Source organism: Trachypithecus francoisi, unplaced genomic scaffold (assembly GCF_009764315.1).
Source record: "Trachypithecus francoisi isolate TF-2019V2 unplaced genomic scaffold, Tfra_2.0 Lachesis_group6, whole genome shotgun sequence".
NCBI lineage: Eukaryota > Metazoa > Chordata > Mammalia > Primates > Cercopithecidae > Trachypithecus > Trachypithecus francoisi.
Genome location: NW_022681471.1, coordinates 56,594,021 through 56,620,974, shown reverse-complemented (window position 1 = coordinate 56,620,974; position 26,954 = coordinate 56,594,021). Strand labels below are relative to the sequence as shown.

Sequence of the window (26,954 nt, the reverse complement as noted above, 5' to 3'; positions counted from 1 at the left end):
ATATGTGGACCCGGAAATGACAAATGTGAAATAAGATACCGCTTTATTATATGCTATGCTGCTCCCTTTATGTCCAGTGCAAAGCTCCCTGGTAAACTGAGTTTAAGTGTGAGGGAACCTCCTCACACTTATCTCAAACCAAAAGCTTAGGATCTCTCTGTGACCAGCTGCATGGTGAAGAGATGAAAGCCTGGTGTCACCTGTAAGAAAAAATGAGTCAAGGTAGTGTGACCTTCCATAGCTTGTCTTACATATAAGTGGCGTTGTGAGTGAGGTACTCCCGCTCTCCTTCCCCTCTTCTCTCCAGTTCCCTTTGCCCCCTCCATTCCTTCTGCTACCCACCTTCCTCCCTTTCCCTTTTTCACCTTTCTTATCCATCCCTCCTTTTTCCCTCCTCCCTTACCCGCCTTCCTCCCTTTCCCTTTTTCACCTCTTTCCTTCCTTCTCTACCCCTCCTTTCTCCCTCCTCCCTTACCCATCCCCACCCTCTTCTACCTTTCTCTTCCTTTCCCTCCATGTCCTGTTCCTTCTCCTTGTCCCATTGCTCTCCAAAATCTTGAATGAGTGTCCTCCAACAGAAAAGCTAAGATGTGGGAAATACATCAGAATGTTAATAATAATTATCATTTTATTAAATTGTCCCTTTCCTTGTGATCCTCTACTTTTTTCTATGATAAGTATCCCTCTTTTATAGTCAGGAGAAAAGGCTAGATTTTTATAGTATAACACACTTTAATATTTATTTATTTTAGGTTGCAATAAAAGAACATGAAAAACAGTATCAAATGAAGTGATCATTTCAGTGAAAGGGAAGGTAGAACATAATACAAAGAAAACATGGTATCTTTAGTTTACAATTACACAATATAAGATGAAGAAACTTTTTAAAAAATACTATGTTATATTAACACCTCAGTGGTAAACAATAACATCATTATGATTAAATTTATAGGCCACTATATGTCACATACACAAGGTCTCAGTTGAATCAAATGTGGTCTTGACATTCTTAAATATATGCTAATCTTTTTCAAGCAGTCAAACTTCAAAATACACTGTTTTAGTTACTATAAGTACTGGATTTCTATAGCAAACTAATGAAGGCACAGCTAGTGCAAGCAGATTTAAACGCTTAGTCTTCTGGGCTGGAAAAAAGAAAAAAATAAAGCACTTGCATTGGTACTTCATGAACTTTTTTTTTTCAAGCAAATATTTGTTTCAGTTAACAATTGTGACAGTTTCACAGCTATAGTCTAACAGAAACATGACCAAAGGACATCACAAAAATCAACACTGTAGCACCAACTAACATGCTTTAGATAATTGACCACAGCTTACATATTTTGAAGAATATTATACTACAACAGTCTAGATAGAATAAACTGGCACTTAGACACTTTTTAGGACAATTTTTAAAATATAGACTACCAAGAAACCACAAAAACATGACTATAAGGAATAATAGTGTTCAGATTACAGGTCAGGGTTTTACTTTTTTCAAGGCTGTATGAATCTGCTTCACTTCTTGAGATTTTTAGATTCTTGAAAAATCTTTCAGATTGACTTATTTTCTGTATTTCCTGTTTCCATAATGTTTGCCAAATTGATAGTAGGTACCATTGACTTCTCCAGTATAGTAATAGATTGATTTCAGGATGACATTATCATGTAAAATCTGCCCAATTTCAAAGTCCTCATCCAGGATAGCATCTTCTCGTGGTTCCAGCTTCCCAATCGTAGGAATCTCAGGAGGGTTAAAGAAATTGAAGAATGATGCATTAGGAACCACTCTTGGCTGGATTTCCATTTCTCCAGTAGCAGTTGTGCGACTCTGAGTAGTTGTCACAGTCACATCTTTTCCTCTTCTCCAGTCTATCTTGCAGCCTTTGCAATCTTCAATTTCCCATCCCCAAGAAAAGAAGGGATCATTGTGATCTGGTTTTGACTTTATTATATATGTCTTCACCAGCACCTCATTTCTGAAGTATGGATTGGGTAGAAAATGAAATTCAAAGGTGTAACTTACAGGCTGGCCAGGTTTTGAGAACTTCAGGCTAACATCCGACAAGAACTTCAGAATGGGCTCATCATACTTCTGAATCATAGGCCCCAGCTTGTCAACATTCTTTAAAACAATCAGCCAATAGTCAGGAATGCCTTTAGGGTCTTCTCTTTTAGGCTTTCCCCTCCTAGCTCTTTTAAGATCTACACTGTCCTGCAGCCTTTCCTCAGGAACTCTTTTATGAGCTTCTCTTACTGCAGCCCTTGCCTTAGCCTCAGTTGCTTTAGGCTGTTCTTTATCATCTGCCTTTACCTGGGGGGCTTCTTTAGGACCTTCTTTTACTTCAGGGCTTGCCTCCATACAGTCTGCTTTAGAATCTGCTTTTTCTTCAGCCTTTACCTCAGGAATTTCTTTAGGAACTTCCTTTTCTTCCTCTTTCACCTCAGGAATTTCTTTAGGAACTTCCTTCTCTTCAGCTTTCACCTCTGGGTTTTCTTTAGGGTTTTCTTCTTCCTCACCCTCTAAGGGAGGCATTTCACTAGGGGTGTTATCCTGCACCTCCTCATCACTGCTGAACTCCTCATCCTCTGAATTCCATTCACATTCTTCTTCTGTAGGCTCATATTCTGCATTGATGATTTGAAACCGCCTATCATACAGAGGCTTGTTGAGTTCAGCATATTTTCTTTCAAGATCATGAATTGCTTTTAAGAACAGGGTGTCTACCTTGTCACATTCATCTTGAATGTTTCTAAGCGCTTGCACGCGATTTCTAACTGCCTGAGGCAGCCTATCCACGAAATTTGTTCCCAACGGGGCCCGCCGCGCCCTGCTGGAAGGCTCAGGTACCCTCTTCTTTCTATATAAGCGGCTGCGGCTGCTAGTGCTGCCGCCGCTGCTGCTGCTGCCGCTGCTGCTGCTGCCACTAGTGCTGCTGCCGCTGCTGCTGTCACTAGTGCTGCTGCTAGAGCTACTGCTGTCAGATTCTTCCCCAGAATCACTAGTCGAGCTAGCCATCTCCTCTTCGGCAACCCCATGGGCGACGGGTTCCGAGACCATTTTAAAATCTGCTTCTGCCATCTTGCAAGCCTGAAAAACTCTACCGCGGAGACCGTGCGACCAGAGATGGGCAGAAAATGACTCACGGATGCTTGAGTGGCGGCGGCGGAGGCCGGGGCTGCGGAGGTGGCAGCGGCGATGGCAGCAGCGGCGCAGAGCGGAGCTGGAGCTGGAGATGCAGAGGCCGGCGCTGAGGTGGCAGCGGCAGTGGAGGCCTGGGCGACAGCGGTGGCGGCAAGGCCTCTCCCGGCTGCAGCTACAGAGTGCCGAGATGTACCGCAGCCGAATGGCGCAGTATGAGACCCCGAGATCTCTTCTCGTTTTAGATCGCGAGCCCCCTCCCCTCGCGGTCAGACCTCCCGTTAATTTCGTTCCCAGTGTGCCTTTAGTTCGCTCCTCATTTGCTGGTCCACCTTAATTGACAAACCGTACGCCCAACGAACGGCCAAACGCCACTACTCCTGGCTCCGCCCACCTTCCCAGACGCTGCTCGCCGGCTGAGGTGCGACCCCCTGGAAGGTGTCCCCCTGCCCCCCAAAAAGTCTGTATTTATAGTTTTATAATTAAAAGAGAAAAAAAGCGTAGACATGAGGTAAAAATACCAGCCATAGTTCCTAACAAGGGCAGAAGAGGCGTGTCTTCCTTCTCCCATCCGCCCATCCTGAATTCCCGTTTAGTTTGTCACGGGTCTCTTGACAAAAATCTGTAAAAGAAAAAAAAAAAAAAAAAATTGAATGAAAATGGTCCAAATGGCGTCATTGGGTAGTGTGACTGTGGACGATTTAAAAACAAAACGATTTTCTCTAAATATTCTATGAGCATGTATTTTTACACTGGATAAAAAAGGGGAGAGTCGGTTATTGGCAGAGGGGGGAGGGACTAGACAGCAGGCGTATTGCATTCCACGAAGCTGATTTAATAAGTGCTGTCTGTGATGTTTGGCAAGCCTGGTTTATATCCATCTACAAGGTTTGCGAACCCATGTTGCCGTGAGTCAGTTACACCATTTTTATTATATTTCTCTTTTTAGGCTGGCATATTATATACCCCAACCTTGCTGCTAACTTGCCACGTAGCCCTTCTCAATGCTTGCAACAACCTTGTAGTTAAAACAAAGAGTGTATTAAATGTTAGGTAGTATTGTTAAAAAGCAAATGATTTGCGTTATACTTTTGTGCAGCAGGTTTCAATTCCAAGAACAGTGGGATGGGAGGGGGAATTTGTGCTAATGAATGTGCATCTTCTGTCAGTGTATGCGATGTCATCTGCCACCAATTTCCTTTTAATGTTGTAAAATTCTAGCCATACTATAGTATGATTTACAAGTCCAGTAATATGTGAATAAACTTTTGCAAAATGAAGTTTAAAAACGGGTATTTGTTGTTTTTATTTACAGGATTTTTTTTTCTGCTACAGAACAACTCCCTTGGTACAATAAAAAAGACGAGTATTTACTTTTCATTGAAAGGTAAGGATCATATTTAGCACATTTTAAAGAATGACAAAAATTACTCATCTCCATCTGAATAAAAGTTTACAGAATGCAGTCATTTAGAGATTTATTTTAGATAATAATCTTGATAATTCTATGGAAACAGGAAAATCCACAGAGGTAATTTGGCATACTAATGTAGACAATAAGCTACTTAACCGCATTAACTATCTAAACCTGGTCATAGAATACAAGTGGTAAATTAAAATATGAAATATGATAAATTATTCATTTCAAATGAGGAACTGTATTAAAGTTAGATTAATCTTTATAGAATTTGTGCTTTGTCATGTAGTCACGTTTTTTAAAAGTTATGAAACGCTTTTCTGTCTCATAAATGCATTTACTTTTATTGTATATCTCTAATTGTCGAAGTCTGTGAACATTGCAAAGATGAAACCTCAATACAGAAAATTCCAACAGTAGTAAAAACACACAATCTTAACCACCAAATGATAAGAATTACTAGCATTTTGATGCACTTCCTTCCAGAAATTTCCTTGTGCATATACATACCTGCCTATTTATGTATACTGCTTTATCTACGTGATACCATATTATGTTTTGTAGTCTTTTCATTTAATTTATCAGTTACTAATGGCTATATTTTCATGGCAAATGATCAACATCTTATTTTTAAATAAGTGCATATTCCATGGAAATAATTGCCTTAATTTATTTGAACAGATTCCTCTTATAGGGTGGCTATTTCTATACCATCTCTCCCCTTATAGACATACTATTTTCCTGCTATAATAAGTGTCCCTGGATACCTAAAGCATATATTTCTATGCACTTCTGAAAATTGGTCATAAGATAAATTCCTAGAAATGAATGGCCTGGGAATGATCATTTCATATTATGGAATTATTATTGTATACATATTGCCAAACTCTCTGCAGAATGATTATCACAATTTACAATTCCAACAGTGCATAAAGGTTCATTTTTTTTGTCATTCAGCTAATATGTTTTTGTGCCTGTCATATGCCAGGCAAATGTGGTAGAGGATTGTAGTATAATGGTGAATGAAACTTACTAAGTGCATATCCTTTCGTTGAATAATTTTAATCAAAGCATATGTTATAGAAACAATGATTTACATCAATGGTGTTATACCATAAATATTGTTCTGAGACTTACTATTTCTTTTTAAATTATGGAGATTTAAAAAAAAAGTATGCTCTTATGTTTTAAACTTTGTAGCATCAGGAATTAGTATTTTAGAATGAGTCATGAGGTAGGGATTCAGATTTTTAAAATATTTATTTTTATTAGCTAGCTAATTCTTCTAGTATCATTTATTTGGTAATCTTTCTATCTCCTGCTTACTTGAAATGCTACTTTGATCACATTAAATAAATTGCTTGGGTCTGTTTCTAAATTCTTTTCTGATCCATTGGTCAACTTTTTCTGCAAACAACTAATGAGTCGGTGTTAAGATAACTTTACATTTTGTGAAAATGGTATGTGTTCATTGATAAAGTCAGACAATACATGAAATGCAAAAAAGAAATTAAAAGTAACTCAAAATACCACTGAGAAGTAATCACTACTTACGTTTACATTTGTAATCAACATCTCCAAATTAATTTATCAATATTAGTATTTGTATTTCTTAGATTAGTGGTAAGATTGTGTTTTCATATGTTTATGTTTATTTGAGAATTGTCTATTCATATTTTTTGTTTTCTACTGAATTAAGCAAAAGGTTAATCAATGGTGAAACCGTAAAGGTAAAATGATTTTGGCCTTGACTTACTTAAGACAACTATGATTTCTTCAGGAAATAATGCATGATATTGGGCAAATGTGACTAAATTTCATATTAAAATTGGTTTTTTTTTTTTTTTTTTGGATACTTGGGGGTTTTTTTGGATGCTTTTCAAGGATTACGGATAACTACTTAACCACTCACACTAATCCTGGAAAAGTTTGGAATGGAACATGGAGATGAAAAATAGAAAAAAGCTTACAAAAACATCATATGAAAATAATGTATTAATCAACAATTGTGATTTTCAATTTGGAATTATTTTTTCCTAGATATAGGCAATGAAAATGTTGAAAGTAGATGACTTTTTCTAATCACAATTCTCTACTTTAATTGTGTATACATAGGTATCTTGTAACACACTTTTTTTTGTAGCCTTTTTTTTTTGGTTGATTAGTTTATTTAATTTTATGTAGTAGGTATCTAAAATAAAATAAGCTTTTTCTTCATAATCAGTTTAATTGCTGCATTATATCCTATTTGTTCTACTGTGAAATGTAAGTATTAGTTTTATCGTATCATATGCTTGTTTTTCTTAATAAGGTTATATATAAATTATTTACATAGTGATATGTTCTTTGTTCAATTACTAGATTATTTTTTTGTTGGGGGGGTGGCTAAATGTTCATGCTTCTACATGAGATGATACATAACACAGAATCTGATAGTATACTCAGCCTGAACATAGTACATTAACATCTGTTGCTATCTCCCTTAATATGAATATACACACAATCCCTTCCACCACCCACTCCTGCCACACAAACACACAGTGTATAATGACACGTGTAGCAGCTTTATCTTTTTTTGTAGGTATCTAAGAAGCGAAGCATTGCAAGTTCATTTATTTTTGAATGACTCTTCCTCCTGTTCTTCTTGGACAAGTTTTATCTGAATATACAAGTTAATTCTTTTTTAAAAACCACTTTATTGATGTATAATAGGCACACAACAAATGTGTGTATCTGTGAAAGTATCACCACAGACAAAATAATGAAAATTGTATCATCCCTGAAAGTTTCCTCATATGCCTTTGAATCCCTCCTCTTGTCCCTAGACAATAGCTAATCTGTTTTCTGTTCCTATAGATGAATTTGCATTTTCTAAAATTTTATATAAGTGGAATAATGTAGTATGTTCCTCTTTTTGCCTGTCTGCAGAATTATTTTGAAATTTACCCATGTTGTTGTGTGTTTCAGGAGTTTATTTTTCCTGTTTACTGCAGAGTAATTATTCATTACTTGGCAATACTACAATTAGTTGATGGGCATTTTTGTTGTTTTGAGTTCTGGGCTACTACAATAAGCCTGCTATGATCATTTGTATATAAGTTTTGTGTGGACATATGTTTTAATTTCTTTTAGCAAAATACATAGGAGTGGAATGACTAGATCATGTGGTAGGTGTATGTTTCACTTTTTAAGAAATTACCTATTTTCCAAAGTGGTTGTTTTGCATTTCCACCAATAGGGCTAACATTTGATATGGGCAGTGTTTTAAAAGTTAGCCATTCTAATAAGTATTCAGTAGTATTTCATTGTGATCTTAATTTATATTTCTTTGAGAGTTCTTTATATACTCTGGATGCAAGTTCTTTGTCAGTTATAACTTCTGCAAATATTTTCTCTCAGACTGCATATTTTCTTTAAATTCTCTTAAGGGTGTCTTTTACTTTTTTAAAGAGGAAACGTTAGTACTTTTTATATTGATACATCATATATCATATTTTGGGGCACATGTGATTTTGATACATGAATACAATGTGTAATGGTCAAATCAAGGTAATTGGGATAAGAAGTTTGCAATTTTGATGAAGTCCAATTTATCTTGTTTTTCTTCTATGGAGCATACTTTGGGTGTCATCTCTTAGAAATCTTTGCTTAACCCAAAGTCACAATTATTTCCTTCCTTTTTTTTTTTTTTTTTTTAAGTTTTATACTTTTAGGTTTTGCATTTAGGTCTGATACATTTTTGCAAAAAGTACAAGGTATGGATTGAAGGTTTATTTCTTTTGATGTAGATATACAGTTTTTCCAGCACTGTTTGTTAAATAGACTGTCTTTTCACCACTGACTTGCCTTTGCACATTTGTCAAAAATTAGCTGTCCTTGTATGTGTGGGTCTGTGTTGGACTCTCTAATCTGTTCCTTTGTGTACTGATTTTAATGACACAATCGGTAGTTATCCATTTGTTAGATACATTTGGGAAAGAATGAGAACAAAATTGTGTGATAACAGAATTTCATTACAATGGAGACAGTCACAGGAGCTGGATCTTCATCCTTGACCTTTCACTTCTGCTCCCAACTATGTGAAATAGAGGGTCAGATAACAGCAGTAAAAACCTAGAACAGAAATAACAAAAAAAACCATAAATGTTCTTCTATTTTGTGGAGTTGCCAGTGTGTAGATGTCCACAGCCCAGCCACAAGAATGGTAGTTAGCATTATCCAGGAGCACAAATAATGCCCTGTTTTTCTCACATCTGATAAAGAGAGACCTACTTGCTAAAATGGAAATATTAAATAGAAAGTATATTCAAGCTGTTAATAAATTATGGTTAAAAAAAGAATAATAATAAAACCTTGGTTGTTATGATGTTGCTATTATTAATAGTAATAAATAAAACAGTGGTTGTTTTATGACATTTTAAACGATAGCAGTGATTTTCAAACAAAAATATTTCATTTTATACTTATTCTTATAATACAGATATACTCAAATGAACAGAATATGGTATGTTATTACAGATTTTTATTTTTTAAGGAAACATTTTTGAATTGCATTTCTAGCACTATACCCTTAACTGCATGGCGTTTAAAAGGGAAGTTAAAATTAATGCAATGTAAGATAAGGAAAATAATTTCCCAATTTGGATATTTAACATAGCGCTATTTTTTTTTAAAGAAAATTTAATTGTCATGTAAAAATTACATATATTTTTGCCATATAACATGATGTTTTGATATATGTATACATTGTTGAATGACTAAATCAAGCATTTTAACATATATGTTACCTTAAATACTTATTTTTTTCTGGTGAGAACCCTCAAAATCTCTCTTACCTCCTTCCTGTCTAACTGAAATGTTGTGTCTTTTTTTTTTTTTTTTCGCTTTGTCGCCCAGGCTGGAGTGCAGTTTGCGATCTCGGCTCGCTGCAACCTCCACCTCCCGGGTTCAAGTGATTCTCCTGCCTCAGCCTCCCGAGTAGCTGGGACTACAGGTGCATACCACCACACCTGGCTAATTTTTCTTTTCTTTTCCTTTTTTTTTTTTTTTTTCAGTAGAGACGGGGTTTCACCATATTAGCCAGGATGATCTCCATCTCCTGATCTCATGATCTCTTGGTCTCCCAAATTGCTGGGATTACAGGCATGAGCCACTCTGCCAGGCCATGTTGTGTCTTTTGAACAGTATCTCCTCAAACCCCCAACTCCCAATCATCTGATAACCACCATTTTACTCTTTGTTTCTATGAATGTGACATTTTTATGCTCCACATGTAAGTGAGATCACTTGGTATTTGTCTTTCTGTGCCTGGCTTATTTCACTTAGCATATTGTTCTCCAGGTTTGTGTGTGTTGCCACAAATGACAAGATTTCCCTTTTGAAATTCTGATCAATACTTTATTGTGTATGTATACAATATTTTCTTTATCCATTTATCAATTGATGGACAGTTAGGTTTATTCCATATCTTGGCTATTGTACATAATGCTGCAATAAAAATGGGAGTACAGATATCTCTTCAATGTATTGATTTCATATCCTTTGGATATATACTCAGTACTGTGATTGCTAGATCATATGGTAGTTCCATTCTTAAGGTAGTTTTTGAGGAATGTCCATACTATTTTCCATAATGGCTATACTAATTCACCTTACCAGCAACAGTTTACAAGGGTTAGCTTTTCTCCACATTCTCACCAACATTTACCTTTTGTCTTTTTGATAATAGCTATCCTAACAGGCGTGAGATGATATCTCATTATGGTTTTGATTTGCGTTTACCTGGTGATTAGTGATGTCAAATGTTTTTTCATATACCTATTGGCCATTTGTATGCCTTTTGAAAAACCTCTCTTCAGATCTTTTGTCCATTTTTAAAATCATGTTGTTTTAAATTACTGAGTTGTTTGAGTTCCTTATACATTTTGAATATTTAACCCCTTATCATATGTTTGGTTTGCAAATATATTCTGCCATTCCATATGTTGTCTCTTTACTCATTTACTTCCTTTATTTTAGGAATATTTTTAGTTTGATGTGATGCCTTTTGTCTATTTTTGCTTTTGTTGCTAATGCTAGTTTTGAATGTACAAACAGCATGTATTTTTCAAAATGTAAAACCACATCACAGAAGAATATTTTTACAAGGGTAATGAAGAATTTTTTGCCTACAGTACTCATCTGAAGAATTTCTATCCTAAAATTCAAGTAAAGCAAACCTTTTTATTGCAAGTTTGAAAGTATTTTATTTAATTTTACTAAAAAGGAAAGAAAAATCCAGACTTTGAAAAATGAAAAATGTTTACTATATGTAGATAGATAGATATATCTTATGTGCATATGATATGTATGTATATATCTTATATGATATCTTAGATATATCGTATTTATCTATCTGTCTATCTATGCAATGGCTATTTCCCCATTTTGCAATTTATTTGGACAAAGTAGAAGAAGCCCAAAGTGACATTTTCTGCCGATTTTTTTTCCAGAATATCCAAATATACTTAATTAATTTCATTAGGTCCCTCCTCTGAGAAAAAAATTAGTTGTTCTCCATTCTGGTAGATGTTTCTGTGAAAGTATATGTTTAGTATGTAGTATAGACTAATGCTTCATCAAATCTAGTGTTGATACGTTCAAGGGAATGATCGCTAACACTTCACAATTCTCTAAGAAGTGAGTAAACAAGATGTCAGTGAACTAATTGTTGCTTTTGGATAAAAAATCTGCTTCTCAGAGAAAGAAGAAATAGAGGCATGCATTCTCTAGATTCATTACTTTGATTTAACAACTTTCTTAAAACAAGTGTAAACAAAATTTTAAAATTATAATATTGACCACGTTTGTCTGTCTTCTCTTATAACCAGCATTTGTCTATCTAAAAGAATGAGTATTTTTGTTTGTTTGTTTAGAGGTAACTGGATACCTTAATTAAAACTGTTTCATTATTTATGTCATGAGAATGTGTTATAGCCTTCTTTGTAAGAGAGATTAAATATGACATGAAAAGAAAATTATGTAAATGATTAGACTAGTTGACCAATCTGCTTGTAGCAGCCCCCAAACTGCTCCTTAGCCTCTCAGATATGCTATACATAGTTCTTAGAAAGGTCTTTCTGAAAACACTTATATCCTTGCTCTAATCCTAAACTTTTAGTGATACTCCACTGTCTTGAATCCAACCAGTGTATAAGTACAAGCTGTGTCCTTTACCCTCTAGTGACCTTGGGCAAATTTCTTAACTCTCTATGCCTCAATTTCCTCATCTGTAGAATGGGGATAATAATAGTACCCACCTCACAGAGCAATGGTGAGCTTGAAATGACATAGTACATGTAAAATTCTTATAACATAGTGCATGTCCAAACAGTTTTTACTAAACATCTTCTCCAGGAATAGTTACCCAATGGAACATAGTTCTTTAACTCTTTCTTTCCTTCAGAGTTTATTGCTTGGGGTGTATTACATTTTTGTGTGCTTTATGATAAACATTATAACAGAGCCACATACATCATTTGTTGCGTGTACACATACATGTTATTTTCCTATGTATATTTTAAATTTACCTAGAACAGGGACCAAGACATTTTCTTATTTATAATCCTCTGTCCTCACTCAGAGTATTGCTCTGCACAAGAATACATTTAGTAAGGTACTAATTAACTTCTTTTTTTTTTTTTTAGGTTTCTTTTTTTAAAAAATTTATTTATTTATTTATTTATTTATTTATTATTATACTTTAAGTTCTAGGGTACATGTGCATAACGTGCAGGTTTGTTACATATGTATACTTGTGCCATGTTGGTGTGCTGCACCCATCAACTCGTCAGCACCCATCAATTCATCATTTATATCACATATAACTCCCCAATGCAATCCCTCCCCCCTCCCCCCTCCCCATGATAGGCGCCAGTGTGTGAGGTTCCCCTTCCCGAGTCCAAGTGATCTCATTGTTCAGTTCCCACCTATGAGTGAGAACATGCGGTGTTTGGTTTTCTGTTCTTGTGATAGTTTGCTAAGAATGATGGTTTCCAGCTGCATCCATGTCTCTACAAAGGACGCAAACTCATCCTTTTTGATGGCTGCATAGTATTCCATGGTGTATGTATGCCACATTTTCTTAATCCAGTCTGTCACAGATGGACATTTGGGTTGATTCCAAGTCTTTGCTATTGTGAATAGTGCCGCAATAAACATCCGTGTGCATGTGTCTTTGTAGTAGAATAATTTATAATCCTTTGGGTATATACCCAGTAGTGGGATGGCTGGGTCATGTGGTACATCTAGTTCTAGATCCTTGAGGAATCGCCATACTGTTTTCCATAGTGGTTGAACTAGTTTACAATCCCACCAACAGTGTAAAAGTGTTCCTATTTCTCCACATCCTCTCCAAGACCTGTTGTTTCCTGACTTTTTAATGATTGCCATTCTAACTGGTGTGAGATGGTATCTCATTGTGGTTTTGATTTGCATTTCTCTGATGGCGAGTGATGATGAGCATTTTTCATGTGTCTGTTGGTTGTATGAATGTCTTCTTTTGAGAAATGTCTGTTCATATCCTTTGCCCACTTTTTGATGGGGTTGTTGTTTTTTTCTTGTATATTTGTTTGAGTTCTTTGTAGATTCTGGATATTAGCCCTTTGTCAGATGAGTAGGTTGCAAAAATTTTCTCCCATTCTGTAGGTTGCCTGTTCACTCTGATGGTAGTTTCTTTTGCTGTGCAGAAGCTCTTTACTTTAATTAGATCCCATTTGTCAATTTTGGCTTTTGCTGCCATTGCTTTTGGTGTTTTAGACATGAAGTCCTTGCCCATGCCTATGTCCTGAATGGTACTACCTAGATTTTCTTCTAGGGTTTTTATGGTATTAGGTCTAACATTTAAGTCTCTAATCCATCTAGAATTAATCTTCGTATAAGGAGTAAGGAAAGGATCCAGTTTCAGCTTTCTACTTATGGCTAGCCAATTTTCCCAGCACCATTTATTAAATAGGGAATCCTTTCCCCATTTCTTGTTTCTCTCAGGTTTGTCAAAGATCAGATGGCTGTAGATGTGTGGTATTATTTCTGAGGACTCTGTTCTGTTCCACTGGTCTATATCTCTGTTGTGGTACCAGTACCATGCTGTTTTGGTTACTGTAGCCTTGTAGTATAGTTTGAAGTCAGGTAGCGTGACGCCTCCAGCTTTGTCTTTTGACTAGGATTGTCTTGGCAATGCGGGCTCTTTTTTGGACTCCATATGAACTTTAAAGCAGTTTTTTTCCAATTCTGTGAAGAAACTCATTGGTAGCTTGATGGGGATGGCATTGAATCTATAAAAACCTTGGGTAGTATGGCCATTTTCACGATACTGATTCTTCCTATCCATGAGCATGGTATGTTCTTCCATTTGTTTGTGTCCTCTTTGATTTCACTGAGCAGTGGTTTGTAGTTCTCCTTGAAGAGGTCCTTGACATCCCTTGTAAGTGGATTCCTAGGTATTTTATTCTCTTTGAAGCAATTGTGAATGGAAGTTCATTCCTGATTTGGCTCTCTGCTTGTCTGTTACTGGTGTATAAGAATGCTTGTGATTTTTGCACATTAATTTTGTATCCTGAGACTTTGCTGAAGTTGCTTATCAGCTTAGGGAGATTTTGGGCTGAGACAATGGGGTTTTCTAAATATACAATCATGTCATCTGCAAACAGGGACAATTTGACTTCTTCTTTTCCTAACTGAATACCCTTGATTTCTTTTCTTGCCTGATTGCCCTAGCCAGAACTTCCAACACTATGTTGAATAGGAGTGGTGAGAGAGGGCATCCCTGTCTTGTGCCAGTTTTCAAAGGGAATTTTTCCAGTTTTTGCCCATTCAATATGATTTTAGCTGTGGGTTTGTCATAAATAGCTCTTATTATTGTGAGGTACGTTCCATCAATACCGAATTTATTGAGCATTTTTAGCATGAAGGGCTGTTGAATTTTGTCAAATCCTTTTCTGCATCTGTTGAGATAATCATGTGGTTCTTGTCTTTGGTTCTGTTTATATGCTGGATTACGTTTATTGATTTGTGATGTTGAACCAGCCTTGCATCCCAAGGATGAAGCCCACTTGATCATGGTGGATAAGCTTTTTGATGTGCTGCTGAATCCGGTTTGCCAGTATTTTATTGAGGATTTTTGCATCGATGTTCATCAGGATATTGGTCTAAAATTCTGTTTTTTGTGTGTGTCTCTGCCAGGCTTTGGTATCAGGATGATTTTGGCCTCATAAAATGAGTTAGGGAGGATTCCCTCTTTTTCTATTGATTGGAATAGTTTCAGAAGGAATGGTACCAGCTCCTCCTTGTACCTCTGGTAGAATTCAGCTGTGAATCCATCTGGTCCTGGACTTTTTTTGGTGGGTAGGCTATTAATTGTTGCCTCAATTTCAGAGCCTGCTATTGGTCTATTCAGGGATTCAACTTCTTCCTGGTTTAGTCTTGGGAGAGTGTAAGTGTCCAGGAAATTATCCATTTCTTCTAGATTTTCTAGTTGATTTGCGTAGAGGCGTTTATAGTATTCTCTGATGGTAGTGTGTATTTCTGTGGGGTCCGTGGTGATATCCCCTTATCATTTTTTATTGCGTCTATTTGATTCCTCTCTCTTTTCTTCTTCATTAGTCTTGCTAGCGGTCTGTCAATTTTGTTGATCTTTTCAAAAAACCAACTCCTGGATTCATTGATTTTTTGGAGGGTTTTTTGTGTCTCTATCTCCTTCAGTTCTGCTCTGATCTTAGTTATTTCTTGCCTTCTGCTAGCTTTTGAATGTGTTTGCTCTTGCCTCTCTAGTTCTTTTAATTGTGATGTTAGAGTGTCAATTTTAGATCTTTCCTGCTTTCTCTTGTGGGCATTTAGTGCTATAAATTTCCCTCTACACACTGCTTTAAATGTGTCCTAGAGATTCTGGTATGTTGTATCTTTGTTCTCATTGGTTTCAAAGAATATCTTTATTTCTGCTTTCATTTTGTTATGTACCCAGTAGTCATTCAGGAGCAGGTTGTTCAGTTTCCATGTAGTTGAGCAGTTTTGATTGAGTTTCTTAGTCCTGAGTTCTAGTTTGATTGCACTGTGGTCTGAGAGACAGTTTGTTATAATTTCTGTTCTTTTACATTTGCTGAGGAGTGCTTTACTTCCAATTATGTGGTCAATTTTGGAATAAGTGCGATGTGGTGCTGAGAAGAATGTATATTCTGTTGATTTGGGGTGGAGAGTTCTGTAGATGTCTATTAGGTCCGCTTGGTGCAGAGATGAGTTCAATTCCTGGATATCCTTGTTAACTTTCTGTCTCGTTGTTCTGTCTAATGTTGACAGTGGAGTGTTGAAGTCTCCCATTATTATTGTATGGGAGTCTAAGTCTCTTTGTAAGTCTCTAAGGACTTGCTTTATGAATCTGGGTGCTCCTGTATTGGGTGCATATATATTTAGGAGAGTTAGCTCTTCCTGTTGAATTGATCCCTTTACCATGATGTAATGGCCTTTTGTCTTTTGATCTTTGATGGTTAAAGTCTGTTTTATCAGAGACTAGGATTGCCACCCTGCTTTTTTTTGTTCTCCATTTGCTTGGTAGATCTTCCTCCATCCCTTTATTTGGAGCCTATGTATGTCTCTGCATGTGAGATGGGTCTCCTGAATACAGCAGACTGATGGGTCTTGACTCTTTATCCAGTTTGCCAGTCTGTGTCTTTTAATTGGAGCATTTAGTCCATGACATTTAAGGTTAATATTGTTATGTGTGAACTTGATCCTGCCATTATGATATTAACTGGTTATTTTGCTTGCTAGTGATGCAGTTTCTTCCTAGCCTCGATGGTCTTTACATTTTGGCATGTTTTTGCAATGGCTGGTACCGGTTGTTCCTTTCCATGTTTAGGGCTTCCTTCAGGGTCTCTTGTAAGGCAGGCCTGGTGGTGACAAAATCTCTAAGCATTTGCTTATCTGTAAAGGATTTTATTTCTCCTTCACTGATGAACTTAGTTTGGCTGGATATGAAATTCTGGGTTTAAAATTCTTTTCTTTAAGAACGTTGAATATTGGCCCCCACTCTCTTCTGGCTTGTAGAGTTTCTGCCGAGAGGTCTGCTGTTAGTCTGATGGCTCCCTTTGTGGGTAACCCGACCTTTCTCTCTGGCTGCCCTTAAGATTTTTTCCTTCATTTCAACTTTGGTGAATCTGGCAATTATGTGTCTTGGAGTTGCTCTTCTGGAGGAGTATCTTTGTGGTGTTCTCTGTATTTCCTGAATTTGAATGTTGGCTGCCCTACTAGGTTGGGGTAGTTCTGCTGGATGATATCCTGAAGAGTGTTTTCCAACTTGGTTCCATTTTCCCCCTCACTTTCAGGCACCCCAATCAGACGTAGATTTGGTCTTTTTACATAATCCCATACTTCTTGCAGGCTTTGTTCATTCTTTTTCTTCTTTTTTCTTTAGACTTCTCTTCTCGCTTCATTTCATTCATTTGATCCTCAATCGCTGATACTCTTTCTTCCAGTTGATCGAGTCGGTTACTGAAGCTTGTGCATTTGTCACGTATTTCTCGTGTCATGGTTTTCATCTCTGTCATTTCGTTATGACCTTCTCTGCATTAATTAGTCTAGCTGTCAATTCTTCCACTCTTTTTTCAAGATTTTTAGTTTCTTTGCGCTGGGTACGTAATTCCTCCTTTAGCTCTGAGAAGTTGATGGACTGAAGCCTTCTTCTCTCATCTCGTCAAAGTCATTCTCTGACCAGCTTTGATCCGTTGCTGGCGATGGGCTGCGCTCCTTTGCAGGGGGAGATGCGCTCTATTTTTGAATTTCCAGCTTTTCTGCCCTGCTTTTTCCCCATCTTCGTGGTTTTATCTGCCTCTGGTCTTTGATGATGGTGACGTACTGATGGGGTTTTGGTATAGGTGTCCTTCCTGTTTGATAGTTTTCCTTCTGACAGTCAGGACCCTCAGCTGTAGGTCTGTTGGAGATTGCTTGAGGTCCACTCCAGACCCTGTTTGCCTGGGTATCAGCAGCAGAGGTGCAGAAGATAGAATATTGCTGAACAGCGAGTGTACCTGTCTGATTCTTCTCTTTGGAAGCTTCCTCTCAGGGGTGTACTCCAGCCTGTGAGGTGTGGGGTGTCAGACTGCCCCTAGTGGGGGATGTCTCCAGTTAGGCTACTCAGGGGTCAGGGACCCACTTGAGCAGGCAGTCTGTCCTTCTCAGATCTCAACCTTGGTGTTGGGAGATCCACTGCTCTCTGCAAACTGTCAGACAGAGTCGTTTGCGTCTGCAGAGGTTCTGCTGCTTTTTTGTTGTGTTATTTAGCTGTGCCCTGTCCGCAGAGGTGGAGTCTACAGAGACAGGCAGGTTTCTTGAGCTGCTGTGAGCTCCACCCAGTTCGAGCTTCCAGTGGCTTTGTTTACCTACTTAAGCCTCAGCAATGGCGGGGCCCCTCTCCCCCAGCCTCGCTGCTGCCTTGCGGTTAGATTGGGAGATATTCTCCTGGTGTGTCGTTTGCTTAAAAGCAGTATTGGGGTGGGGAGTTACCTGATTTTCCAGGTGTTGTGTGTCTCAGTTCCCCTGGCTAGGAAAAGGGATTCCCTTCCCCTTGCGCTTCCCAGGTGAGGCGATGCCTCGCCCTGCTTCAGCTCTCGCTGGTTGGGCTGCAGCAGCTGATCAGCACTGATTGTCCGGCACTCCCTAGTGAGATGACCCCAGTACCTCAGTTGAAAATGCAAAAATCACTGGTCTTCTGTGTCGCTCGCGTTGGGACTTGGAGACTGGAGCTGTTCCTATTCGGCCATCTTGCTCCGCCCACTAATTAACTTCTTAAACAAATCAACTGGCTTCCTTGCAGCAGTACCTTTTTTTTTTTTTTTTGAGACAAAGTTTTGCTCTTGTTGCCCATGCTGGAGTGCAATAGTGTGACCTTGGCTCACTGCGACCTCCGCCTCCCAGGTTCAAGCCATTCTTCTGCCTCAGCCTCCCAAGTAGCTGGGATTACAGGCATTCACCACCATGCCCAGCTAATTTTTGTATTTTTGATAGAAATGGGGATTAACCCTGTTGGTCAGTTGGTCCCGAACTCCTGACTTCAAGTGATTCACCTGTCTCGGCCTCCCAAAGTGCTGGGATTACAGGAGTGAGCCACCACGTTCAGCCAGCAGTACCATTTTTACTTGCTGTTCAAATAAAATTTGTTTTTAGCCTTTAATTGCATTCTAATTTAACAATTGTCTCTTAATTGTGCCTGATTTACTGATGCATAATTGTCATGCAATAAATTACATTAGTTTCCTAAATTTTCAGGTTTTAAAAAATTGGTGTTTTGCCAACCAACTTCTAAATAGTAACACCTCATAAACTATTAGTAGTTAGGAGGACACACAGAGTCTTCAGGAGAAAAATTTTGGAATCTAATGATGATCCACACTTAATATTAAATTAAAATGTCTGTTTATTTAACCCTTTTATTTCATTAGTATTTTATTTCAAAAGGACAATATTCCTAGATAATTATTGCAAGATTGCTTTACATATAATGAGCATTCAAGGAAAATATAGATCAAATTACTAGAACTTCTTATTTTAATAAACAGTACTCTGAATATCTCATAAAATGGCTACCCTAATGACCCAATTACTTTTATTCTTATCAGAATCTGTTGCTTGAATTAAGCATAATCAAACTTGCCACATTGCATTTTCCTGTCTCATAAATTACTGAAAACAACTTCCCTTCAATTTCTTTATTGTTTAAAAGATACTTTCTTTGGAAAGTCAAGTCATATTTCTATTATAATTATAAAAATAATACATGCTTGTTTTTTGAGGAACCTCCATACTGTTCTCCAGTGGCTGTACTAGTTTACATTACTACTTAAAATGTGTAAGAGTCCCCTTTTCTATGCATCGTTACCTGCATTTGTCAATTTTTATCTTTTTTATAATAGCCATCCTAACTGGGGTGAGATGATATCTCTTTGTGGTTTTGATTTGCATATCCCTGATGATTAGTGATATTGAACATGTTTTCATATATTTATTGGCCATTTTTGTATGTCTTCTTTTGAAATGTCTGTTCAGATAATTTGCCAATTTTTGAAAAAATTTTTTTTGCCATTTTGAGTTATTTGCATATTCTGGATATTAATTCCCTGTTGGATGAATAGTTTGCAAATATTTTCTCCCATTCTCTAGGTAGACTTTTCACATTGTTGATTGTTTACTTTGCTATGCATAAGCTGTTTAGTTTGATATAGCCTCATTTTTTTATTTTTGCCTGTGTTCTTGAGGTCTTATTCGTAAAGTCTTTTCCCAAACCAGTGTCCTGAAGCATTTACTCTATGTTTTCTCCTAATAGATTTATTGTCTTGTGTCTTACATTTAAGTCTGATCCATTTTGAGTTTATTGTTGTATAGGGAGAGAGGTGGGGGGATATAGTTTCAGTTTTCTGCCTATGGTTATCCAGTTTTCCCAGCACTATTTATTGAAGAGTCTGCCCTTTCCCAATAAGTGTTCTTGGAGCCTTTGTCAAAAATCAGTTGGCTGTTGATATGTGGATTAATTTTTGATTTTCTGTTCTGTTCTATTGAACTATGTGCCTCTTTTTGTGCAAGAAGTCAAATTTTTTTAAACACAAAAGTCAGTTATTGAAACATTTAGATGGTTGGGAAAATGCCAGAAACCAGAGCTTAAGGACATATCTGCCTTGATAATTTAGAACAACAGAGCTGGTTCTGAATATGTAAAAAAGATGTCCGTAATAGAGTTTCAAATGAAAAAAGCAAGTTGTGAGACAATATCTATTATTTGATCCCATCTATATAAAAAATATAGATGTATATATGTTTGTGCATGTGAGTTTGTTTTCATTTACATAGAAAAATGTCTGACAATATATACATGGAACCAGTGAAATTAGATTGAAGGAAAAGCTTTAACTTTTTATTTTCTATCTGAATCACTTTTTGAATTTTTAAAATAAGCATGTATTATTTTTATAATTAAAAAAATACATTTAAGATAATAATGAATAACATTGTTTGCTTAATTGGGTCATTATTTGGTCAAAGTTTATATAGAGAGCTGAAGCAGTGTTTCAATTACTACTTTTGCAAAATAGGAACTATCTTTCACTTGAACAGCACTCATACAGGCTGCTCTGAGGTATCATCATACATGGGTGCCATGTAAATTGTACCATTTTTAAAGAGTTTATGCTTTATTCTGATAGATATTTGAAGCTTTTATGTATTGTTGTTCTTTCCAAATAGCATGATTATTTTCTTGGGATGACTATAAAGTTATCAGAGGCAGTATTATCCTCCTCTCCATTATGTTCATTGTCTAAGTTCTGTGAAATTACTTTTATTTTAATTTCTTCTTATTTCAAAACTTCTATTCTTTTTCTTATTGACTCATACAGCTGTTTTTAATGGAGAAAATGACTCTTGCTTCTAGAGACTTTTCTTGCCTGTAAAATGAAGATTGTAAGTTGGCTAATCATTCTTCTGAAAAGTTTATTTTTAACTCTTGTAGGAAAAACTTGAGCCAATTTCTACAAATGTCTATCTTAATTTTATGATACCTTTTTTCCTGTAGTTTTGTGATGATTTGAAGAAATTTCAACCTATAAAATATTGCTTGATCACAAAATCACTAGGCAGATTGCACTTTTTCTGCAAATGATGTGTACCTAATTTAGCTGCAAATGATCTATGCATGCTTATAAATTTATAATATGCTTACCAAGAGATTCTATTTAATTCAGTAAGACTTATGCTTACTGGACTGAAATTTGAAGTCATGGGACCAACGTTATTATAAAATAGTAAAAAGAAAAATTAATAGTATGCAAATTTCAGAGAGATAGCCAGGAACACTGATAGAATATTCTAATAATTGTTCCCTTCTACACTGTCTTACCTTCCAATCATCATTTGACTGTTTAGACTTCTGTCATTTCCCACATGGATTATTCACCTCACCTTCATTTATCTTCCAGCCTCAAGCTCTCTTGCTTCCCTTCCAACGTACATACTCTGAAATTAACCCTTTTGCCGGGCATGCTGGCTCATGCCTGTAATCCCAGCACTTTGGGAGGCCAAGGCGGGCAGATCACTTGAAGTCAGGGGTTTAAGACCAGCCTGGCCAACATGGTGAAACCTGGTCTCCACTGAAAATACAAAAATTAGCTGGGTGTGGTGGCAGGCTCCTGTAATCCCAGCTACTCGGGAGGCTGAGGCAGGAGAATCACTTGAACCTGAGAGGCAGAGGCTGCAGTGAGCCTAGATGGCGCCACTGTACTCCTGCCAGGGTGACAGAGTGAGACTCCATCCCCCTGCCCCCCCGAAAAAGAAAATATAAAAGAAATTAACCCTTTTAAAATGTAATTTTCTTTATATCATTCCCTTCTCTAAAATCTGCAGTCACTTCTCATTTAAAGCCAGCATGACATAGGGATAAGAACATCAGTATTGAAGATTTAAATTAGAGTTTAAACTTTGGCCTGCCACATAGCCTCTAGTAGGTACTTTTATACAACTTAGATTCCAGAGTCAAACATACCCACCTTTGCCACTTGCTAGCTGTGTGGCCTCGGGAATTTACTTTCACAAATACATAGTCTTCTTTTCAGTGAAACGTGGAAAATAATACATAGCTATGTCAATTAGGACTTTTTAGTTAAAAGCAACAGAAATAGACTCTGGCTAACTTATGTAATATTCATTGGAAAAATATCAGGGTCTCACAGAATCAATGGGAGGCTAGTGAGTCAGGTGTGGAAACAGGCAGAAACTGAAGTAGCCCTGCAGACCAAGGAAACAGGGAGTACAACATGGCCCCATAGCCAGAATAGTCTAATCATGATGTTGAGGCTGAGATAAACTGGAACATCAGTCATTTTCAATCCAATTACTTGCTACTTGGCTATAGGAGGATGAGTCTGTTGGTCATAGTCTCACTTGACTACTGTCGAAAGAAAACAAGAGTGCCATGAGACAGAAGAAATGGATTTCCATTGTCTAATGTACAAAAGATGCCCACTAGGCATGTGACCCACCAGTCACATAATAGTGCTTAGTAAAGGGCTATTTTAACAAGTCTAGACTCATTTATCAGGCATTCATGGCCATTCACTTTCTGGCCTCAGCCTACTTTTTCAAACTTAATTTTCCTCTGCATAAGCCCTGAATTTTCCTATCTGCTCTTCTCACTCAGCCCATTCCCACTGCCTGAAATGCTTTTGACCTGTTACTTCGTAAAAAGATGTATGACTGCACATGCATGTTTAATAGCAGCATAATTCACAATTGCAAAAATATGGACCCAACCTAAATGCCCATAAACCAGTAGTGGATAAAGAAAATGTGGTATATATACAACAGCCATAAAATGGAATAAAATGGCCTTTGCTGCAACGTGGATGGAACTGGAGGCTCTTTTTCTAAGTGAAGTAACTCAAGAATGGAAAAAGAAATATCATATGTTCTCACTTGTAAGTGGGAGCTAAGTATGAAGATGCAAAGGAATAAGAATGATATAATAGACTTGGGGACTCGGATGGAGGGATGAGAAGAGGTGAGGGATAAACAACTACATATTGGGTACAATGCACACTGCTCAGGTGATTAGTGCACCAAAATCTCAGAAATCACCACTAAAGAATTTACCCATGTAACCAAAGACCACCTGTGCCCCAAAAACTATTGAAATATAATTAAAAATGTTTTAAAAAATTAAAAAAATATGTGATTGACACATAATGGTTATACATATTTATGGGTTACAACATGGTGTTTTGATACATGTATATATATTGCATAATGATCAACTAGGGCAATTAACATATGCATCACCTTAAACATCATTTCTTTGTGATGAACATTCAGTAACCTTTCTTCTAGCGATTTTGAAATATACAATGCATTGTCAATAACTTTAGTCATCTTACTATGCAATAGAACACCGGAATTTATTCTTCCTAACTGTAACTTTGTAGCAATGACCAATCTCTTCCCATCCCCAGAGGGACTCGCTACCTTCCTCATCCTCTGTTAACCACTAATCTACTTTCTACTTCCATAAGAACAACTTTTTAAATTCTGCATATTAGTGAGACCATGTGGAATCTTTCTGTCTCTGGATTATTTCACTTAACATCATCTTCTTCAGATTCATCCATGTTGCTGCAAATGACAGGATTTCACTCTTTTTATGGCTGAATAGCATTCCATTATGTTTGTATATCACATTTTCTTTGTTCATCTGTTGATGGACATTTAGGTTGATTCCCTATCATGACTATTATGAAAATTGCTTCAATAAACATGGGAATATAGATACATCTTTGATGTACTGATTTTTCTTTCTTTCTTTTTTTTTTTTGGCAGAGGTATATATACCCAGCAGTGGGATTGCTGGATCATATGGTAGTTCTATTTTTAGTTTTTTAAGGCACCGCCAAACTGTTTTTTCAAAATGGCTATAGTAATTTACATTTCCATCAGTAGTGTGTAAGGGTTGCCTTTTCTCCAAATCTCTCATATTTTAATATTCAACTTATCTTTCCTAAGGCTTAGCTATTCTTTTTCTGGTCCCTGAATCACTGATTTTCTGTTTCCTCATTTTCTTTTAATCATGTATTGCTTGTTAATATCTTTTTTCAATGGTAGTCTTGTATCTTTGTCTAACTATTTATGTGCCTCACTTTTCCCATATAGATTATAAACCCCTTGAGAGGAGAGATCATGTATCATTTATTTATTTGTTTTCTTGATAACCCAGTGTTATGTATGTAGTAGATGTTCATTAGCTTATAATAAAAGTTTTTTCATTTCATTTCATTTTCTCGAAATCATTTTTGCCAATTGAACTTATGATGAATGAATGCAAGAATGTGAGTCATTAATTTAAATCAATACTAATTTAATTACGTACTGTATATGTACCACTATATTGATTGCTTTGGGGGGACAGAAAAAACAAATTTGAAAATTGCTTTAGGAGTAGCTCACAATCCGATTTAGGAGAGAAAAAAATACAAGTATGAGACACCCCCAGGACAATTACATAAATAAGTAAAATAAATAATGTAAAAATTTTAAATATCAGTGCCAAGGATATAAGAAAATGTAAATGCATGACTTAACTATATATACACACATATATATACACACATATATGTGTATATATATGTATATATGTATATATACATGTATATATATGTATATATGTATGTGTGGTACAAGCAGATTGCTTTGTCTGGCATAAAGGGATTATGTTGGAAAATACAGAGATGGTATTGGAGAATACAACGGTTATAAATTTAGATTTAATATAATAGGTAACAGCAATCATTTTTTCGTTTTTGCTTTTGTTTTTTGAGACGAAGTCTCACTCTTGCCCCCGACGCTGGAGTGCTATGGCACGATCTCAGTTCACTGCAACCTCTGCCTCCTGGGTTCAAGTGATTCTCCTGCTTCAGCTTCCCAAGTAGCTGGGATTACAGGCGCTTGCCACCATGCCCAGCTAATTTTTGTATTTTTAGTAGAGATGGGATTTCACCATGTTGGCCAGGCTTGCCTCGAACTCCTGACCTCAGGTGATCTTCCCACCTCGGCCTCCCAAAGTACTGGGATTACAGGTATGAGCTGCTGCGCCTGGCCACAGCAATCATTTTTAATTAAATTTTTAAAAATTTTGGTAAAAGTAATAGTTGAATAAATACAATAAAGTCCATATATCCAAAGAAACACTAATCTGCTATCAATAGTGATAAATATTTATTGACTTAGAAAAATAATCATGATATAGTATTTAGTCATGCAAGCAAGTTACAAAATATTATGTATATAAACTTGTTTTTTAAAATAAAAGGTATAAATATGCATTAAAATATCTGGAAGTATAATCAACAAGGTATTAACTATGTTTACATATAAGTAGTGTACTCCATGGTTATTTTTTGTTTATCTGTATTTTTTTTTCAGGAGATATTTTTGGTTGAAAAAATGCATATGTAAATTTAAAGACACTACAAGTTTTCAAGGACTGTGGTGATATGAAGATAGAACATGAGGTAGATTGCTTTAGCACCTATGCATAAGGATATAAAACCAGAAAGACTTATTTGATGAGACAATGGAAACGGCACATTTAAGAGATGCTTTGGAGAAAATCAGTTTTCCTAGGTTTCCAATTTAATATGAGATTAAGATAAGGAGATTGAAGACAACACTGAAGTTGTGAGAAACATGGGAAAATATAGGTGCCACTAATAGGTATAGGAAAATTGAGAAGGAAAGCAAGAGGTGGAGGAGTTACCTTTTGCCAGGAGGAGTATAAGAGGTAACCAACTGTATGAGATGAAAACTGGAAAAAAAAAAAAAAAAGGCTTAGAAGTCAGGGCTGGAGATATAGATTTAGGTGTAAAGAGTGTTAGTATAGAAGTAGAAATTATGAAAATGGGTGCATACGGTGAGCCTAAGAAAGCTAAGTAAGGACTTAAGAAAATCCACTAAATTGTTTTTATTTACTATATCCCTGTGTGTTTTTTAAAAACCTTTACTGAAATAGAATTACATACCATAAATTTCACTCATTATATGTGTATAATTCAATAATTTCAGTAAATTTATAGAGAGTTGTGCGACCATCACTATAATTGTTAGAATTTTCCTGTCTCCCCAAAAAGTTATCTAGGGTCTGTTAGCAGTCAATACTTGTTTTTACATCCAGGCTTCAGCAAACACTCTTCTGGTTTCTGTCTATATAAATTTGCCTTTTCTGTACATTTTATCTAAATAGAATCATACAGTATATTCCCTGTCATGCCTGGCTTCTTTCACTTATGTTTTTGAGGTCCATCCATGTTATAGCATGGATCAATAGTTTTTTTTTTTTAATTGATGAATACTATTCCATTGTATGACTGTATCATATTTTATTCATCCATTTACTAGGTGGTGGATATTTGGACTGTTTCCAGTTATTTTTGTTATTATGTGTAATGCTACTATACATGTTTACATACATGTATTTGTGTAGACATATGTTTTTGTTTCTCATGGACATATTTCTAGGAGTAGAATTGCTGTGTTGTATGGTGTATTTGTGATTAATTTGTTAAGAAACTATCAAAATATTTTCCAATGTGGCTGTACTATATGACATTACCAACAGTAAATGCACTGTGGGCCACTTTCTGTGTGTCCTCATCAACACTTGGTATAATTTGCCTTTTTTATTATGGTCATTCTAGTGTATATGTAGTAGTTTCTTGTTGACTTCTGATTTGCATTTCCCTAATGACTAATGATGTTGAACATCTTTTCATATCCCTTTTAACCATTTTGTGTATTTTCTTTGAAGAAATATTTATTCAAATTATTTGCAAATTTTTAATT

General features: G+C 36.3%; 2 protein-coding genes across 2 annotated transcripts in view; one reads left to right on the top strand and one right to left on the bottom strand.

The window, feature by feature from the left end:
- Positions 1-712: 712 nt before the first annotated feature.
- On the bottom strand, positions 713-3,525 carry NAP1L3 (nucleosome assembly protein 1 like 3). The gene has a single exon (XM_033201457.1). The coding sequence runs from the start codon at positions 3,080-3,082 to the stop codon at positions 1,565-1,567; it is 1,518 nt and encodes a 505-aa protein (XP_033057348.1). The 5' UTR covers positions 3,083-3,525; the 3' UTR covers positions 713-1,564.
- Positions 3,526-4,457: 932 nt separating this feature from the next.
- Positions 4,458-26,954, top strand: part of FAM133A (family with sequence similarity 133 member A) — a 49,204-nt gene continuing 26,707 nt past the window's right edge. Inside the window, 1 exon segment of the mRNA XM_033201456.1 lies at positions 4,458-4,529. The gene's annotated coding sequence lies outside the window, so the exon portion shown is untranslated.

Bases quoted from the DNA above. Each gene is read 5' to 3' on its own strand.
- NAP1L3 (XM_033201457.1), bottom strand. From the start codon at position 3,082: ATGGCAGAAGCAGATTTTAAAATGGTCTCGGAACCCGTCGCCCATGGG.